Source organism: Dendrobates tinctorius, unplaced genomic scaffold, assembly GCF_039654945.1.
Source record: "Dendrobates tinctorius isolate UK_male_01 unplaced genomic scaffold, ASM3965494v1 ptg000069l, whole genome shotgun sequence".
Taxonomy (NCBI): domain Eukaryota; kingdom Metazoa; phylum Chordata; class Amphibia; order Anura; family Dendrobatidae; genus Dendrobates; species Dendrobates tinctorius.
This window is the reverse complement of record NW_027361737.1, coordinates 32,271,578-32,289,165: the sequence shown is the minus strand read 5'-3', so window position 1 is coordinate 32,289,165 and position 17,588 is coordinate 32,271,578. Positions and strand designations below refer to the sequence as shown.

The window sequence follows — 17,588 nt, the reverse complement described above, 5'->3', positions numbered from 1 at the left end:
TAAAAACACATGTGACATGCACAATGTGAACAAGTCGGTAAGACAACGTTCACACCACCCACTAACTGAGACACAACAAGAAAACATATTTGCAAAAATACTCTGCAGTAAAATGTATGACAGTAATCAGCAAGTGCTGGATAACAAATACAGTGTATTTAGTCGATACTTTTTTTGCAAAAAAATATATACCAAGCTGCTTCACTGCGTCAAGGTAACCCGTAGTGAAAACAGCTTGGTAGCCTGGGACTAGTAGCACAATACCAGGCTGCCAGAACTGCGTTCACCGCTCGCTCCCCTAGTGCTCTGCTCACCTCCACTGGCCAGCACCTTCAGTCACCACTTGCTGAACACTGTGAGCAGTGATGGGGGGAAATTGTAGCTCAGAACACCGCTTTTGAGCTGCAACAAAATGTCTCCAGCTTCCCCCAGAGTTGTGAACTGGACAGCCCAAGGGGCATGCCCAGGTCAAAACTGGAGGCAGCCACAATGTAGGAGATGCGGTCAGACACCGACCGTAGTCTCCTATGCCCAAAGGCTGTTGTATTTGCAATGTGTAACACCAATAAATAAAAATGGCAGCCTTCAGTGGTTGCAGAAAAAAATATATAAATTAATGCTGAAACAGTATATTCAATTGTGTATTAATATAATTGATTACATAATAATTATTAATACAAAAATAAAAATCAACACAAATCCCTGTAACAGAGGTCAAACTGGGATATCTAGTTGACTGGTTAGTATCTACCAAAAAAACCCAAAATGAACAAATGTTACAAGACAGAAGAGAGGTCTAGAGGATCATGGTTCAACAGAAAGGAAAGATGTACCTTGCTCCCTACCAGTATTATTCATTCTTCACCATTAATTCCACAGCACTTTACAGACATCACTGTGCCCATTGAGGCTCACAATCTAAATTCCGTATCAGTATGTCTTTGGAGTGTTGGAGGAAACCAGAGAACTTTGGAGGAAAGCCACGCAAACACGGGGAGAACATACAAACTCTTTGTAGAAGTTGTCCTTGGTGGGACTCAAACCCAGGACCCAAAGCAACAGTGCTAACAACTGAGCTAAAGTGCTGCCTGTCATAAGCTCTTAAGGTGTGAAGGGCTTTTTATTTATATATACAGTATATTTATGTATAAGGAAGGAGGCCTGCCCTACAGGTCTGACTGACATTTTATGTGTAATGAGATAATTTGCTCATAATTAGAGATGGCCGAACCCTTACAGAAATGTTTGGCGATCGTACCGGGCAGTCACTATTCGGGCCTGAACGCTGACTTTGTGCTGATGTCCGACTCAGCATTCGTGGTAAGTCTGTGGTTGTGCGGCAATAGGACAGAGAGATATATTTTTCTTTTCTTAGCAGTTCGGGTATATTTTCACTGGAGTTTGGGTTCTGGTGGAAGTTCAGGTACTGTTTGGTGTTATGATTGAGTCACCGTAGGAGGCAAAAACAGAAATGCTAGCTAAGTCCAGAAAACCAGAGAAGTTGGCAGCTATCGGATTGCAGACCCCTGAACCTATCAACACAACTAGCAGTAGCCGTGGGGGGTTCCTACGATGCCCTAGACCCCTCGATCACAGCCGGAGAATTAAATAGGCCTAAAGAAAGAAAGGGGAAATCTAAACTGCCCCAGAGCAGACCCCAAAGCAATAGGCAGCCCCCAAACTATAATGACGGTGAAGCAAGATGAAAATACTAACACAGACAGAAAGATAGACTGAGCAAAGACGGGGCCAAAGCTAACTAGATAGAAAAGGACAGGAAGGCTGCTGTCTGCAATCCGTAAAAAACCCTATGAATATAAGAGCCAACAGACTGACAGTGAAAAAGGCCCTGAAGACGCTAGGCTTCAAAAAGCTATGTCAGTACTCAGGAATATTCTGAAGACAGAGCTAAAGGCAAAAGGAGATTCAGCTCACCCCAGAAGGGAATGGCAGAATACAGAAAAGCAAGGAAAACAAAAAAAACAAAAAAAAAAACAAAAATGCTAACAGGCAAAACAGAAAACTTAGCTTTAGAGGAGCAGGAATCAGACTGGTGTCCTAGAAGTCCACAGAGAAATCACCCGCAGGGCAGAAGGGCGTCGGCAGCCTTATATCCAGTCCTTGACTCCACTCAGCCAGTCATCCTCATTAGACTCAGGTGCCTGATAATCAGGCTCATTACCTTCCTTTACCAGAATAGGGAGTTCACCAGACCTCAGTGACGAAGGGGAAAATGAACTCACAACAGTTTGGTACCCGAACAGAACTTTCTAAAAAGATTGGGTCGGGTACAAGAACCCAAACTTCCATTGGTTCGCTCATCCCTATCGAATCATAATGCCACGTTGTTCTGGTTCTTCATATAGTCTTCTGGTGTTTGACATAGAAGGACATGCAGAGTGTGGATGTCATATACGGTAGTAGGATTTGGATATCTTGCTAATCTTTTCAAAACCCACATCAAAACGATCTATATGAAAATGTGTATGTTCGGGATACTATTCATGACAGCGTACGGCCAATATGGGTTTTTCTTACCTGGAAACTGCCGTTACGCCCCACCCGTGCTGGTAGCCAAGCAAACCCCTTCTATAAAATTAACAACACCACACATTATATTCTTTGGATAATTATGGCCACAGCGGCCAGTTTATTAACAAACAAAACATAAACATTGTTTAACAATAAATATTAAATATGCCATATTTAATGACATGAAGGGGAGGGTTCTTGGAGCCCATAAAAGATCTGACTTAATATTTGGCAAAATGTCCAACGAGAACTTCAACCGCCACGTTACCCTCAGCCGTACACCACCAGCTCGAGGGCACCATAAATCCCGTTCCGGGAAGGCCAACCACCAAACAGCTCCCGGGGTAAAAACCCTGTCCAGAGCCCGTAACCAAATGCCAGATCACCCACACAATTTAACTGTCCGGAATTTTACCTACAATTCCTTTTTAGGCTGAATCAGTGACAACTCCAAGAACCCCACCCCCCGCCAACCTTGCCACTGTGACGAAGCAACTTCCATACCAAAAAATTACCAAGACCACGTTGTCCCGGCACCCCACTGCAATCCAACTTAACTCCCCACCCCAACAACAAAAAGGGAGGGGGGAGGGGTTCGAGAAATAGGGGGGGTGGGTGGGTCTGCTCCCGGTGTCTTCCTGTGTCAGAGTGCGGTTTTCCCACACTTTTTCCCCTTTATCTGTAACCACTCCTCCCCACACTCCTCCCTTATCCTGCCTCCACCAATCCACACCAAGTCCACCCTGTCCAAAAAACCTTACATGTCCCAGCGCAGTCATGGGGGCCTCCACTAAGCTGCGCTCATTTTCCAGCCCCCTTCTTGACAGTGTATGGCCAATATGGGTTTTTCTTACCTGGAAACTGCCGTTACGCCCCACCCGTGCTGGTAGCCAAGCAAACCCCTTCTATAAAATTAACAACACCACACATTATATTCTTTGGATAATTATGGCCACAGCGGCCAGTTTATTAACAAACAAAACATAAACATTGTTTAACAATAAATATTAAATATGCCATATTTAATGACATGAAGGGGAGGGTTCTTGGAGCCCATAAAAGATCTGGCTTAATATTTGGCAAAATGTCCAACGAGAACTTCAACCGCCACGTTACCCTCAGCCGTACACCACCAGCTCGAGGACACCATAAATCCCGTTCCGGGAAGGCCAACCACCAAACAGCTCCCGGGGTAAAAACCCCATCCAGAGCCCATAACCAAATGCCAGATCACCCGCATAATTTAACTGTCCGGAATTTTACCTACAATTCCTTTTTACGCTGAATCAGCGTCAACTCCAAGAACCCCACCCCCTGCCACACACGAACAGCCCTGACCACCTCAGGCTCGTGAGTGCCCCAACAGTGCAACCGCTCTCTCAATTCCTTCTTGCATCGCAAGTGCCCACAAATCAATCCCTATCTCATTCAAATGAACCCCATCCTCTCTCCAAAAATTACCCACCCCAGCTTCCAATTCGAAATGCCGCACACTGATACCCCCATTCCTTGAAACAAAACTCGACACGGCCCTATTAAACTTCACCCTCGCCCTATTAATTCCTTTCACGGCTCGAGCCACTCTCCATTTTAGCCTGGGGACGATGTCCGACCATACAATCACAACCCTGGGAAAAGACATCCACAACCTAAGGAAGTCGAATCGAATATCCCTGATCAACTCCCTGACAGGTTTAACGCCCAAATCGTTCCCTCCCAAATGCACCACCAAAATGTCGGGCGCTTTATCCAGACGGGCAAATCTGGAAAACTCAGATAACGCCCTGCTCCATACCATCCCTCGACAAACCCAACCATCGAACAACGATAAGGTCCCTGTTAAATCCCAGTTGCCTACCATCCGGCCTCGCGTCCGCCCGAAGCGCCCCCCAATAAACAAACGAGTGTCCGAAAATCCAAGCCAAGTAAGGATGGCGACCTGAAATACATAACAAGAACAAGAATTGTTAATTCCCCGCATACGGGCCATACCACTTCAATCAATGACGCACATAAGTTCGATAGCGGCTCGAATTCCAGCGGCCGATATGCTTGATCACGTCTACCCCCATGCCAAGACTGTCAGCCTCTGATGCTGCCCCAATCCTAAAAGAATGGGACCCATACACGTCTGGTGGAAGGCCCAACTCCCCCAAACCCCTTTTTAGCAACGCAATGAACTGGAAACGGGACAAAAAAGCCCCGCCCTCATGGCACAAAAATGGGCCTACCCGAACTGGCCACAAACGCCAATACGACTCCAAACACCTTTTTGGGCACATCACTGTCCACGCTCCCCAACACCACCCGCCTACCTCTTCCTAGCTGATCGGTTTTCGAACGCCGAATCCAAAACACAACACCTCCCGCTCCGAATTCCATGTCCTCAGCCAACAAACCTCCAGCCCTGCCCCTACTGTGAGACACTAATTCGCCTATATGCATAGCCCCAAAGAACGCTAAAGAAAAAGCTAACTTGAACAATGCTGCCTCAAAAATAGAACCACAAATCGTCTCTAGGACTCTCCCTAACCATTCCAATACACTAAAAGTTATCGGTCTACGCCTGTCAACACTTTGGTTACCCTTCTGAAAACCTTTTAGAGCCTGCTTTACGAGGAAATCTTTCGTCACATCAACCGAACCCTCCATCTTAAAACCAAACGCCAGACCAGCAATAAATTTGTTAACCTTCGAAATAGACCAACCCATTTCCGCTGCCCTGCCGACCAAAAACAAAACCCTCGACGTCTTCTCCTCCACAGATGACAGCCGTCCCCAATGGGACATCCAACTCTGTCATATTCGCTATGATGCCTCGTATGACGCCCAAGTCTGACTCGACACTGACTCACGGATCAACCTTCCCGCTCTTCCATAACGATCCGCCACAAGTGAGAAGGGCATTCCGCTCCGGATGTCTCTGCACCTGGTGCCAGCTCCCGGAAATGCTCCCACTGCAAACGAGACAAAGCATCCGCTATAGAGTTTTGGACACCTGGGACATGCACCACCGAAATCCACGCATTCAATTCAAGGCACCGTAAAACAAGTTCTCTCACTAGCTTAATCACTGTTGGGGAAGAAGCAGACAAAGTGTTGATCACTGACACCACACTCATATTGTCGCAATGAAACCTAACCCTGCGGTTCTCAAACATGTCACCCCAAATCAAAACTGCCACAACAATGGGGAACAATTCCAACAAAGCCAAATTTTTCGTGAGACCTCTCTGACGCCACCACTCCGGCCAGCTCCCAACACTCCAACGCCCCCTACAATAAGCTCCGTAACCAACACTGCCTGCTGCATCGGTATAAATTTCACAATTGAAATCATTCAATATCTCCTGTTGTATCAGAGATTTACCGTTGTAAGTCTCCAAAAAACACTGCCAAACCGCCAGATCTTCCCGGAGTTCCTTATTTAAACGAATAAAGTGGTGTGCCAACCGTGCGCCCGATGTCGCGCCAGATAACCTATGGCAGAAAATTCGGCCCATGGGCATGATCCTACAGGCAAAATTCAACCTTCCTACTGTAGCAGCGACTGCAATACTTTCAATGTCACCTTTCGCAGTCTCCCAACTCTCTGTACTTCCAGCCTTAGCGACAACAATTTGTCCTCCGGTAACCGACACTCGATTTTCTCTGAGTCAATCAGTATACCCAAAAAACTTAAGACCGTGCAAGGGCCTTCGGTCTTATCTCTTGTCAACGGTACTCCAAAAAGCTCTGCCACCCATTCCATCAAGGCCAGCATATTCTGACATAGAGCTGAATCTGGTGGGCCTATAAACAAAAATTCGTCCAAATAATGAATCACGGACAGAACACCGGAAACATCCCTAACCACCCATTCCAAAAAAGTACTGAACGTCTCAAACAGTGAACAAGAAATTGCACAACCCATCAGCAAACATCTATCCAAATAGTAACCTCCATTCCAAAAACGTCTCAACAAGGGAATGCTATCCAGGTGTACCGGTAGTAACCTGAAGGCCGACTCACTGTCGGTTTTTGCCAGCAAGGCCCCCGCGCTATACCTGCGAACCCATTGCACAGCCATATCAAAAGAAGTATAAACTACCGAACACAACTCTTGATCAATACCGTCATTGACCGACAACCCCTTTGGATAAGATTGATGTTGGATCAACCTGAATTTATTCGGTTCCTTCTTTGGAACCACCCCCAACTGGGAAACAATCATCCCTTCTACTGGGACCAACGTAAACGGACCTACCATTCTACCCAATTCCACCTCTTTCATTATTTTGGCACTAACCCTCTGAATGCAGGTCAGCCGACCTCAAATTCTTAACCGAAAAGGGGACCGTGTGGCTGGGAGGGGGGATTCTAAAACCATCCACAAAACCATTCCGTATCACCCCAGCCTTCCCTTGAACAAGGCACCTACTTAGAAAGGGGGCCATCCTTTGAAGCCTCACCGGCGTCTCCCCCTTGAACGGCCGCCACTGCTGGCTTACCCTTTGCTTTCCTAAAACATTTTGATGCTCCATGTGAGCTACCGTTGCAATGGGAGCAAACATGCTTGAACTTGCAGGTACTGCTGTACTTGCACTGACCCTCGTTGAACTGCCAGCATGTTCCTGACTTTTCTCTCACCCCCGATGCCCCCTGGCTCCCACTTCCGTGTCCTCCCTGCTGGATGCCACTACCTCCGCCGCCGAGAAAGGACTGCCCGTACCTAACTGGCGCCTTCACCTTTAACCAAACCCCGATGTCTTTCTGGTCCCACCGAATCTCCGGCCGCACCGCCTTCCTCTGCCTGAATTGTTCATCGAATCGCAGCCAAGCCTGACCTCCATATGTACGATGTGCCTCCCCAATCGCATCCAAATAACAAAACAGGCCGGAACAATTGTCAGGAGACTTTTCCCCAATCACAATCGCCAATATTGCAAATGCTTGCAGCCAATTAATGAATGTCTGCGGGATCAGCCGCCACCTCTGCTTTTCCTCTTCCTCCTTCTTACTATCATCCTTCCCCTTATCCAAGTTAAACTTTTCCAACGGAAGGAGGGAGAAAATCTCCACGTACTCATCCCGCCAAATCTTCTCTTTCATCTCTTTTTTCAAGTGTGCTCCCAACGGCCCCTCAAAGCACACATACACCTCCCCTTTTGCTCGGTCATCCAATTTCACCGAATCCGCCTTCTCTTTCTCCGTCTGAACTGACACGGATACCCCTGCCACTGGTACCTGATCCTCTCCGACCGGCCTCAAAGCCTCGCCCCAGACCCCAACCCTGAGATCCATGCGCGTGCCGCTGATACCCCAGACATGGGCCCCACTGCCACCGGTACCTGTTCCCCCCCGACTGACCTCAATGGCTCGCCCGCTATGGCTGGCCCAGACCCCATCCCCGAGGTCCATGCCCCCGCTGGTGACACCCCTGACCCACTTGTCGCCCCCCCTATCATCCTCCTTAAAATTTGCAACATGCTAAGCAAAATATCACGCAGGCACGGCACCTCTGACCCAATAGTCCCCCCATGCTTTCGGCCAATCCTGACCCCCGACTCCCTTCCACTTCATTAGCTACAGCCCCTATGCGTGACAGACAATACATAGACTCATGCTGACCAAGCTGCACGGGTGCTGCGTCCCCGCCAGCCGGACATTCCGAATCCTGCCGCTCTCCAGCCAGCTGTCGCTCACCGTTGCAGTCGGAATCTTCAGCGCCGCTCAGCTGCCCCAGGCCCGCGCCCCTGGCCTCCTTGTCACCAGGGGGGACCGGAGCGCCCGCAGCGCGCCGAACCACCGACCTCAGCCTTGATCTTGACCTCGACCGTCCGCGAGACTCCGGCTGATTAGACCGGTACGTCCCCCGACCCCTGCCAGGCAGCTCGTCCTCGCTGCCCGCCGCTCCTCTGGGCAGCCGCTGATTGCCAGGACCCGGCAGCAGGTCGACCCCATGCTGCTGCCTGCCTGCCGGAGCCCTCTGCTGTGTCCTCTTCATCGCTGGCCCCCCAATAGGGCCACCCCCAGGGGTGCCTGCTGCGCCACTGCTCCCGTTGTCCCCGCCGTCATCATGACCAGCCGTCGCCGGCCTCCTCCCGCGTACTGCTGCCGCCTGATACCCCCGGAAAGCCCCGACCTTCCCGGGTGTGCCGCGGGCCTGTGCTGCCACCCGCGGTGCTGGTGCAGGCCGCGCTTCCGGTGCGGCCCTCACTTCCTGGGACCTTGCAGCATCCCGCAGCCTGCCGATCAGCGCCTCTACCGACTCATCAGCAATCACAGCTCAGGTATGGGGTCTGCTCCCGGTGACTTCCTGTGTCAGAGTGCAGTTTTCCCCTTTATCCATAACCACTCCTCCCCACACTCCTCCCCTATCCTGCCTCCACCAATCCACACCAAGTACATCCTGTCCAAAAAACCTTACATGTCCCAGCGCAGTCATGGGGGCCTCCACTAAGCTGTGCTCATTTTCCAGCCCCCTTCTGGATATACGGCAATGATCTGGTAAACTTCGTATACAGTAAAGGTGCTACATTTGTTTTTTAGAATTAGGTCCACACATTGTGCAGCAATAACAGAGCATGAAAGAACTGAGGTCACCAGAGACACTAATACATTTTGCATGACCTAAATATATTCTCTGCAAAACATATAAGCAGTTCTAATATGAACAGTATGAACACATTATAGTATCTTATTGCAAGCCAGTACTTTGTTGCCACCAGGAATGTCTTATATAGAAGTGTTTGTTCTGAACATTCTAGTGCATGAATACAATGCAAGTACAGAACTGCAATTTACTGTGACACAGGCAGGACCATAAAAGAGAGTAAGAAATGGCAAAAGGCACAATATCCATTGAATTACTGCAGATTTATATGGCAGGTTCGATCTGAAACACATTGAGTCTGTGACGGCCAGGGAAGGCAACATCCGAGAATGGACCCTCTGAATCGCGGAACTGGAGCTCCCGAGGGCGAGCGCGCCAGGTGGAGCCGATCCCTATACAGGGATAGTTAGGGGCAGACCCTCGGAAGACAGATACAGTGACTGCTGGAACCAAGAGGGGCGGCCCAAGGGACTGGAGAGAGCTACTGGCAGGACAAGGAGTATAGAACGGAGTGGAAGGTGCTGGACAGAGCCCAGAGTACTGTATACCAGACAGCCGGTGGAAAAGGAGGCTCAGGGAGCAGGTACTGGGCGATGGAAACAGGACAGAGCGCGGGACACCGGATACAGGAAAATAGGTACAGGTCGGAGCAAGGAGCACAAGACGGACCAGGGGCACAGGACAGGGCAAGGGCACGGGACAGAGCACGGGGCACAGGACGGACCAGGAGCACAGGACAGAGCAAGGGCACGGGACAGAGCAAGAAGCACTGGAGGTAACAAGGGGTACAGGATGGAAGTTGTAGGGAGAACCCCCTACAACGCAGCCAGAATTAGCGCTGGAAGAACACACAATAATCAGGCGTCTCCAAGAAGGCAGAGAGGCCTGATATACCCCATGCTGCCAGGTGATTGAGCGGCCAGAGCCTCTGGGCGGGCGCTGCAGCGTTAAGAATCCTGCAGAGCGCGCGCTCACGGCCTAAGGCGCCTGCGCGGGACTGCAACAGACCGGGAGGACGGGAGCGAGGAGACAGGCGGAACCCTGTGAGAGGAGGGCGCGGCACGGCGAGGGCTGGTGAGTGGGGGCGGCGGCGGACCCCGCCGCTGCTGGAAGGGCGGCGGCCACCACCGCTGACGTGACAGAGTGATCCTGCACTTGATGGGCCAATGACTCACTAGAGAATTAGGTTGACGGGTTGAATGTGCCCTTAGTTTGGTACTGCGCATGAGGAAGGGACAGTGACTCTCATGGACTTGTTAAGGTTCTGGGTCGCCCTCCCAGGGCTGTGGGGTACTCGGTACCGGGCCAGTGTCAGTGGGATGTGTCACAGCGGCGATGACCCGGTCCATGGCCCTGGACGCCCAACTAAAGGGGGAATTGAAATAGTGGAATGTAATTGTTTGAATGAATAGTTCATGACGCCACCTGTGGTGTTTGGCAAGGGAAATGTTAAGCCGACGCTGCATGCAGATCCTCTGGGGCTGGTGGTGTGTTGCAGCCATGATGGTGAAGCTCCCCACAGGTGGACCTGTAGTCCCAGGCAGTGTAGAAGTAGAGGCCAAGGGGAGGCGTAGATGAGGCAATGCCGGGCACCAAGATGTAGCGGTGCCGGGTGTGTTGGCGCAGGAATAAGTGGAGGACACCAGAGCGTGTAGTTCCAAAGCTTTACTCAGTCTGTTGTGCAACCTGGTGCCTGCCTCCGTGCCGTGTCAGGGGCTCAGTCAACCTCCAAGCAAGATGGAATGTTCCCTTCCAACACTCCGCCAACATGTGTCTTTCTGAACGTCTCCTCTTATAGCGCCTTTGGTGTGAAGTACTCCTAGTACTGAGTTACACTGGAGTTCCTCCTGACAGATGTTCCCAAGAATTATACTTGTACGGCAGACAGCTGTAGCCTGCTTAGGTGACTCCTTACTCCTAAGTCCCGGCTCACTATCCAAGTTGCTGTTGTGCCCTCAAGTCTTAGATGGGAGTAGTGCATTTACAGCTCACTACTCCACCGTTGTCTGCTGTAGGACCCTTAGTATCCATACAACCTCGGGGACCAGGCCCCGGCCTTGCACTTAGAACTTCTAGGCAGGGTTCTCTTCTAACCCACGCCCTCTGTTCCCTTTTACTCCTATGTTCCGTACTAGTCTTTCCGTCCCATGGAAGATCAGGTTTCTGTTCAATGTCTTTCTCTTTCTTTCCTTTCCCGTGCCAGCAGACCCAGGTCACTGAGATCTGCTGCGGTACCTCCTTCCTCCATCCCTCTCCCAGGGATCTTCACTCCACTTTCCTCACTCACTGACTGACTCACTCAACTGAACTGACTCCTAAACCTTCCCACTCTTTTATGTACTCTAACTCCACCCGCCTCCCAGCACGTTTCGTGTTCCAATCAGGGAGCCACCAAAGGTGCTCTGCTACAGTCCAAGCAGGGAGCCACAATGTGGCTTTGCTACACTACTTCGTGATGATGGGTACAGGTGTTGGAATGTGGTCAGGAGCCTCCAACTTACCTGGATGGTGGGGTACCACACCTCAGGAGGAGGTGCAGTACCTCTGTGGCAACTAAACCCTCAGGGGCACCACAGTTCAACTGAAATAGACATTAAAAAAAAGAGGCATAGTCTGCAGATCAAGGAACAATTTGGGCCCTTACACACCAAGGAGGAAAAGAGCTTTGTGGTTACACTTCAGAGTTGAGGGACAAAGCTTGGTGGCCACCAGAAACAGCAACAATCTCTTGGCACAATCCCTAATATTATTGGGCTTTGTGCGCTGACTCAGTCACTCTCTTAAACATGGGGATTTTAGCTTATACCTGTCCTCAACACAGACTACAGCTAGGAAGTTGGTCGTAGACACTTTGCATATCTGGAGTTCACTCTAGACCAGTTGGCCCAATAATAACAGAAGCCAAGAGCAGACTCAAGCATTGGCAGTTGTCCAAAAACTGCTCCTTTGGGTCTCACTGTTGCTACTTTTCTCAGCAGGTTCAACCAGACATGGTACCTCTCACTGTGACTAACTCAAGACAGGTGCACCTTGGGTGTTTAATAATAAAAAAAATAAAGAATAATAATGATGATGATAATAATAATAATAATAATAATAATAATAATGAAATATGGACGACATGGTGTGACTAAACTTGATGGAACATAACCAGGCAATGAGTGGCCTTTACATCAGTGGTTGTCCATGGCTTAATGATTATATCTAAAGGTCCCTACGGAGTATGCCCTTACAGGCTGGAGAAAAGAAAACACCTCAGGCAGTAGGACCTACCGCAGGGACCGGTGCTCTCTATAATGAATAGTTCTTGTATTCAGTGCAGTCCTTGTAGCACAGTATCTGTGGTTGTGTCCACAAGGCAGCAGGATTGTGACCATGTGTTATGGTGATTGCTAACATATGGCATATACAACAAACATGAACTCCGGGGGTCACACACTTCTTGTTATGCTGATCTGTCTCTTGCACCACATTAACTTCTTTTGTATACTGATAATTTTTTCTTAATGTCTGTGTTTTGTTGATGGTGGTGGCAGGTGGTGGACATCATGCGTGTTAATGTAGACAAGGTCCTGGACAGAGATCAGAAGCTGTCGGAGTTGGACGACAGGGCCGATGCCTTGCAGGCAGGGGCGTCCCAGTTTGAGACCAGTGCAGCTAAGCTGAAGAGGAAATACTGGTGGAATAATTGTAAGGTGAGCGCCACCGCTTCCACTTCTACAAGTGCCTGTAATAAACAATTTATATTAAGTGCTTTTAATAGGGTTCCTACAGAAATGAGTGCCTCCCTATATATGCCCCAGTTAGTACAAAGATACTAGAATACGAGAGGTAAGAGGAAAGGGGGATTGACGCAAAACATCGCCCTGTGTGACCGACTGCCAGTCTGCTGACTTCAATGCAACCAGCTCATACATTACTGCTTATCCACAGTACATATCATTACAGCATGGGCAGTAAATTGATGCATTCTCCCATGACACACACACATTTTTTTTTTTTTTTTTTACATTTTTGCTGATCTTTCTTACTTTTTTGTTTCATCATCTGTATTAAAAAATCTCCAAATCACTCGGGCTAATGACACTAATAGACTTGTTGGCGTATTCAACAACATCAGGCTTGAGCAGGCAGCAGATTGTGTTGTGTTACCTACTACACTTTGCTGGTGCGTGCAATAATTCATATAGTCTTTATTATACGACCGATCTGTATTGTTTGTGTCAGTTCTTTCCTGTAGTCCTCAATGCTGTGGTGGTAATGGTTGCTGTAGGCCCCAAGTAAAACAATACACAAGACTAAAATGTCCTGTTTTGCAGAGATCACTTTTCAGTAGTAATCATCACAGGCAAGATTACAAAGAAAGGTATCAACTGCATACAAAAATGATAGGATGATCCACCTCTTCATCATCTCTGCCCAGTTACCTCTGCACAGGTAACAGAGCATGCCCAGAACATAGAAATCAATGATTCATCTCTAAAGGATGTTAACAGCACCTCAGGCAAGATGGCTGCCACCATTATCATGTACAGAATATGGAATAAGAAATCTATAATCAGAAAATAAAAAAAATATATTTCAATATGGAAAAGTAACAGAATAGACATACTGTACAAATAAGAATTAGTGGTACAAAATATAGGTGATACATTTCCTCTGCTTTTTGGCTATATAAAAAGAAACTGGAGGCTGGAAAATGAAGATCCGAGCCCAATGAAGGGCTAATGATGTAATAAATCTGAGAAGATATCAATAAGTCCTGAAGGAGTTGTCCTTTTTCAGATACTTTTCCTGGCATGTACTCAGCACGGGACACGGGGGGTTACGTGAGAAATCGTTTTTTGTTTTTAAAGCTGAGGAGTAATTCATACATTTTTTTCCATCTTTTTCAGTTGATACCACTCGCAACTATGATAGTGACCGGAGCCGTTCACATGTTTGTGCATTTTGGCAGCTCACTCAAAATTTGTGGTGTCATGCCCGATGTTGATTTGAGGGTCTTTTTGTCTTTTGTTTCTCATCTTTTCTTCTGGTTTTTTGTGTCTCTTATTCAAGAAAAACTCATGAAAACCTCTGATGATTAAAAAAAAAAGCTGATGAATCTCAGACCGCTTTTCTTGTTTGAGAAAATCACTGTCGTCTGAATGCGCCCTAATGGGATATATCAGGAAAAGTTTTCTGAAAAGTGAAACAGCCCCTTTAACCTCTGAAGCATCCTGCGTAAAAAGTGATATTTAATCTCGGAGCATTTATTACTGATTCAACTATGGTTTCCCAAGTTCCTGCAAACAACTCATTTACATTACAAAGGAGGGAAACTTTCGTTTTTTGCTTTAATGGTGGGTGTAATTTTGCATAATTTGGGGTTTAGATTTTCCCTGTTGCTACCAAATAGACAGTAACTCTTTCTCTCTACAGATGATGCTTGTCATGGGTGCGGTAGGCGCACTATTGTTCATCATTCTCATCAGTAAGTCATTATGTTTCCTCACAGTCAGCTAAGGAATAAAATAAAAATCTGCAGTCTCGAAACACGCAATTGCATAAATGTCGCACTTTTGCGTCTCAGACCCAATCCCCACAATATTCTATATGAAAAGCGTGGATTGTTTTCTCCTATATCATCGCCATTATCAGTGCTCATGAGCCCAATACTGCACGATTGTGGAGCGTAACCTAAGGCACATTGGTCCCATTTTCATCCAGGAAAGTGGGATGCTTTTTTTCTCACTTGTCATCTGTGTACAATCTGTTTTTTTATAGTAGCAGCAATTATTTATTGAATCTATGTTACAGAATTGCAATGTATCCATAAAAATCAAATTCCGATTTTTTTTTTTTCTCTCGCACCCATCACTTGAATGGGTGAGTCTCAAGTTTTGTTCATTGGGTCTGTTATCTCCAATACTGGGGGTTGGCGAGGTGTGTGTGGCCAGATGAGTACGTCAGGTGAGCAACCTGCTGTTGCTATAATAACCGGCCATAAAATTCTCTCTAAATATACTTACCGTACATTTAATCCTTCCTGTATGTAACACTCTGAGAATCTAAGCCAAGGTTCAATCTCCTCCAATAACAAGAATATCAAGTGTTCACACACAGCCCTAGATTATTCTTGCTCCGATTGATGACGCGCGCACCATAGGTCATGATTAAACAGAAGCCAATGCACATGGATTTCTGTATAGACTTTATATGTAAAGAACTAGTGAGTTTGCATTTTGGATCCATTTTCTAACCATATTCTCCCTCTCTTACAGTTTTTTTCTGCACTTGATGCTGTGGTCGTCTGTGATTGTATCCTCCTTTCTGTCCACCTCTTCCTAGTTCCATTTTTATCATCTCATCCTCGTGACTTCTCTGTTAATAAACTTATGTTTTGAAATTGATAATAAATCATTAAGCTATAAATAATGCACTGTCATAGTCAATGAACAAATTGTAAAAAAAAAATGTGGGTATAAATGGAACATGTAATATTCCAAAATAAAGTATGTCTGTTTATGATGGTTGACTAGGTCTTATCGTTGGTGTAGGGACAGCTTGTAGATCAGAACAACATCTATGGCCAACATAAAGGGGTTGTCCGGGGTGAAAATAAGCTATCTATCACCTTTCCAGAAGATAGGGCATAACTTACTGATTGGTGGGGGAACTACACCAATCAGAAGACAAGATAATTTTTATCCCTCTTGCTGGAAGTTATGTGCCGTGTTGCCTCTTGGACTACCCTGCCGTTCTGGGCTCTAAGGATCCAAATACAGCCAATCCAAGAAATGCCTGCATTTGGCATGTTTGGGTTTCCTCTGGGTTCTCCTTCTTCTCCCACACATCAAAGCATAACAATAGGTTAATTGGCAGTCTAGTGCATTTGTGTGGGAAATTAGACTTTAATTTCCACTTTGCATAATGCTGCTATATAAAAGAGGAAATAGATATAGACAATCATTTTTTTTTTTTACAAGGAAAAATAGCCGCACAGTCCTAATATTGCGGGTGCACTACTTCCACAATCAACCAGCTAAAAGCCTCCAGATGTCAGTTTTTTAGAATCATAGAATCATAGAATCGTAGAGTTGGAAGGGACCTCCTGGGCCATCTGGTCCAACCCCCTGCTCAAAGCAGGATTCGCTAAATCATCCCAGTCAGATGTCTGTCCAGCCTCTGTTTGAAGACTTCCATTGAAGGAGAACTCACCACTTCTCGTGGCAGCCTGTTCCACTCATTGATCACTCTGTCAAAAAGTTTTTTGAGCATAAATGAGCATACCCCAACAGATTTCTCAGAAAACCTTTATTTTTTTTTTGAAAATCAACATTTTCTATAGGACATTTTATACAAAATACTCCCACAGGTGTAGGCCAACAAAAATGTGTTATTTTTCACAACCAAAAAATTACTTTTCCTAACAAATTGATTCAAGATCATGTTGTAAAAAGAGTAAAACTCTAATAAAACTCTTAAGAGCAAAGCTAAAGTTTTAACTAAAAAAATCTAATTAACAAGATTTCAACCACAAGAAAGTCTAATTATTCACCAAACAGGGATCCAGCAGACAGTTGAATATAAAAGGGCATTACTTTACAAAAAAAGAAAAAAAAAAAAGCCTTTTTCATTTCATGGTGTCAGCCATGGCACCACATGGAAGAGAAATGTAACAAGACCTGAGAAAGAAAAATAATTTCTTTACATAAGAAAGGTGAATGCTACAAGAAGATAATCTAAGCTTTACTTATCAGTCAGAGTACTGTAGGAAAAGTGATGCAAAAATTTAACAAAGATGGAAGCGCAGCCATCTCACAAAGTTGTCCAAGCAGACGATAGGAGTGAACACCTAAACAGGAGCTTCTTCTGCTGAGAAATATTGAAGAAAATGTACATGCAAGTTCACTGCAGTTAGCTATAGAAGGAGAAAGCCAAGCCGTGGTGTGTGTTTCCCGTGACACAATATGGCATACACTGCAGAGGAATGGCATGTTTAGGTGTCGTCCACAAAGGAAACCTGTCCTAAAGCCCATGCACAAAAAAGACTGCCTAAAATTTACCAGGGCCCATGCTGAAAAATATGGAGCCTACTGGGACTCTGTACTCTGGAGTGATGATGAGACTAAGATAAATCACTCTCCATCCAGCATCCAGGCTCTAAACGATGGCATTCTTGAAAAATGGAAAAAGATAAATGTTGCAATATCAGACCAGCTTGTTCATTCCATGACTAGCTGGTTGTTTGGGTGAAGATGGAGGGGAGAACACTTTATAAATTAAAAAATTAAGACGGAACACACCAAGCAAGTTCACAGCGTAAATATGGTCTGTTCAGTACAATCATAAATAATCAACTGCTACCTTTGTACTTCTTTGATTAATAAAAGTACATTTTTATATCATCTTTCTAAAAAGAGACAAAAAGTATTTTTAGAATGATTAATAAAAGTTCATTTTTATTTTTTGATATCTA

The 17,588-nt window shown here is 46.5% G+C and overlaps 1 protein-coding gene across 1 annotated transcript in view; it reads left to right on the top strand.

Annotated features, from left to right (window-relative positions):
* LOC141095336 (vesicle-associated membrane protein 1-like) overlaps window positions 1-15,641 on the top strand; it is a 105,295-nt gene extending 89,654 nt beyond the window's left edge. Inside the window, exons 3-5 of the mRNA XM_073581309.1 lie at window positions 12,664-12,822; window positions 14,549-14,600; window positions 15,391-15,641. Coding sequence (XP_073437410.1) covers window positions 12,664-12,822; window positions 14,549-14,600; window positions 15,391-15,407 — 228 coding nt within the window. The 3' untranslated portion in view covers window positions 15,408-15,641. The remainder of the gene's footprint in view (window positions 1-12,663; window positions 12,823-14,548; window positions 14,601-15,390) is intronic.
* Window positions 15,642-17,588: the final 1,947 nt, after the last annotated feature.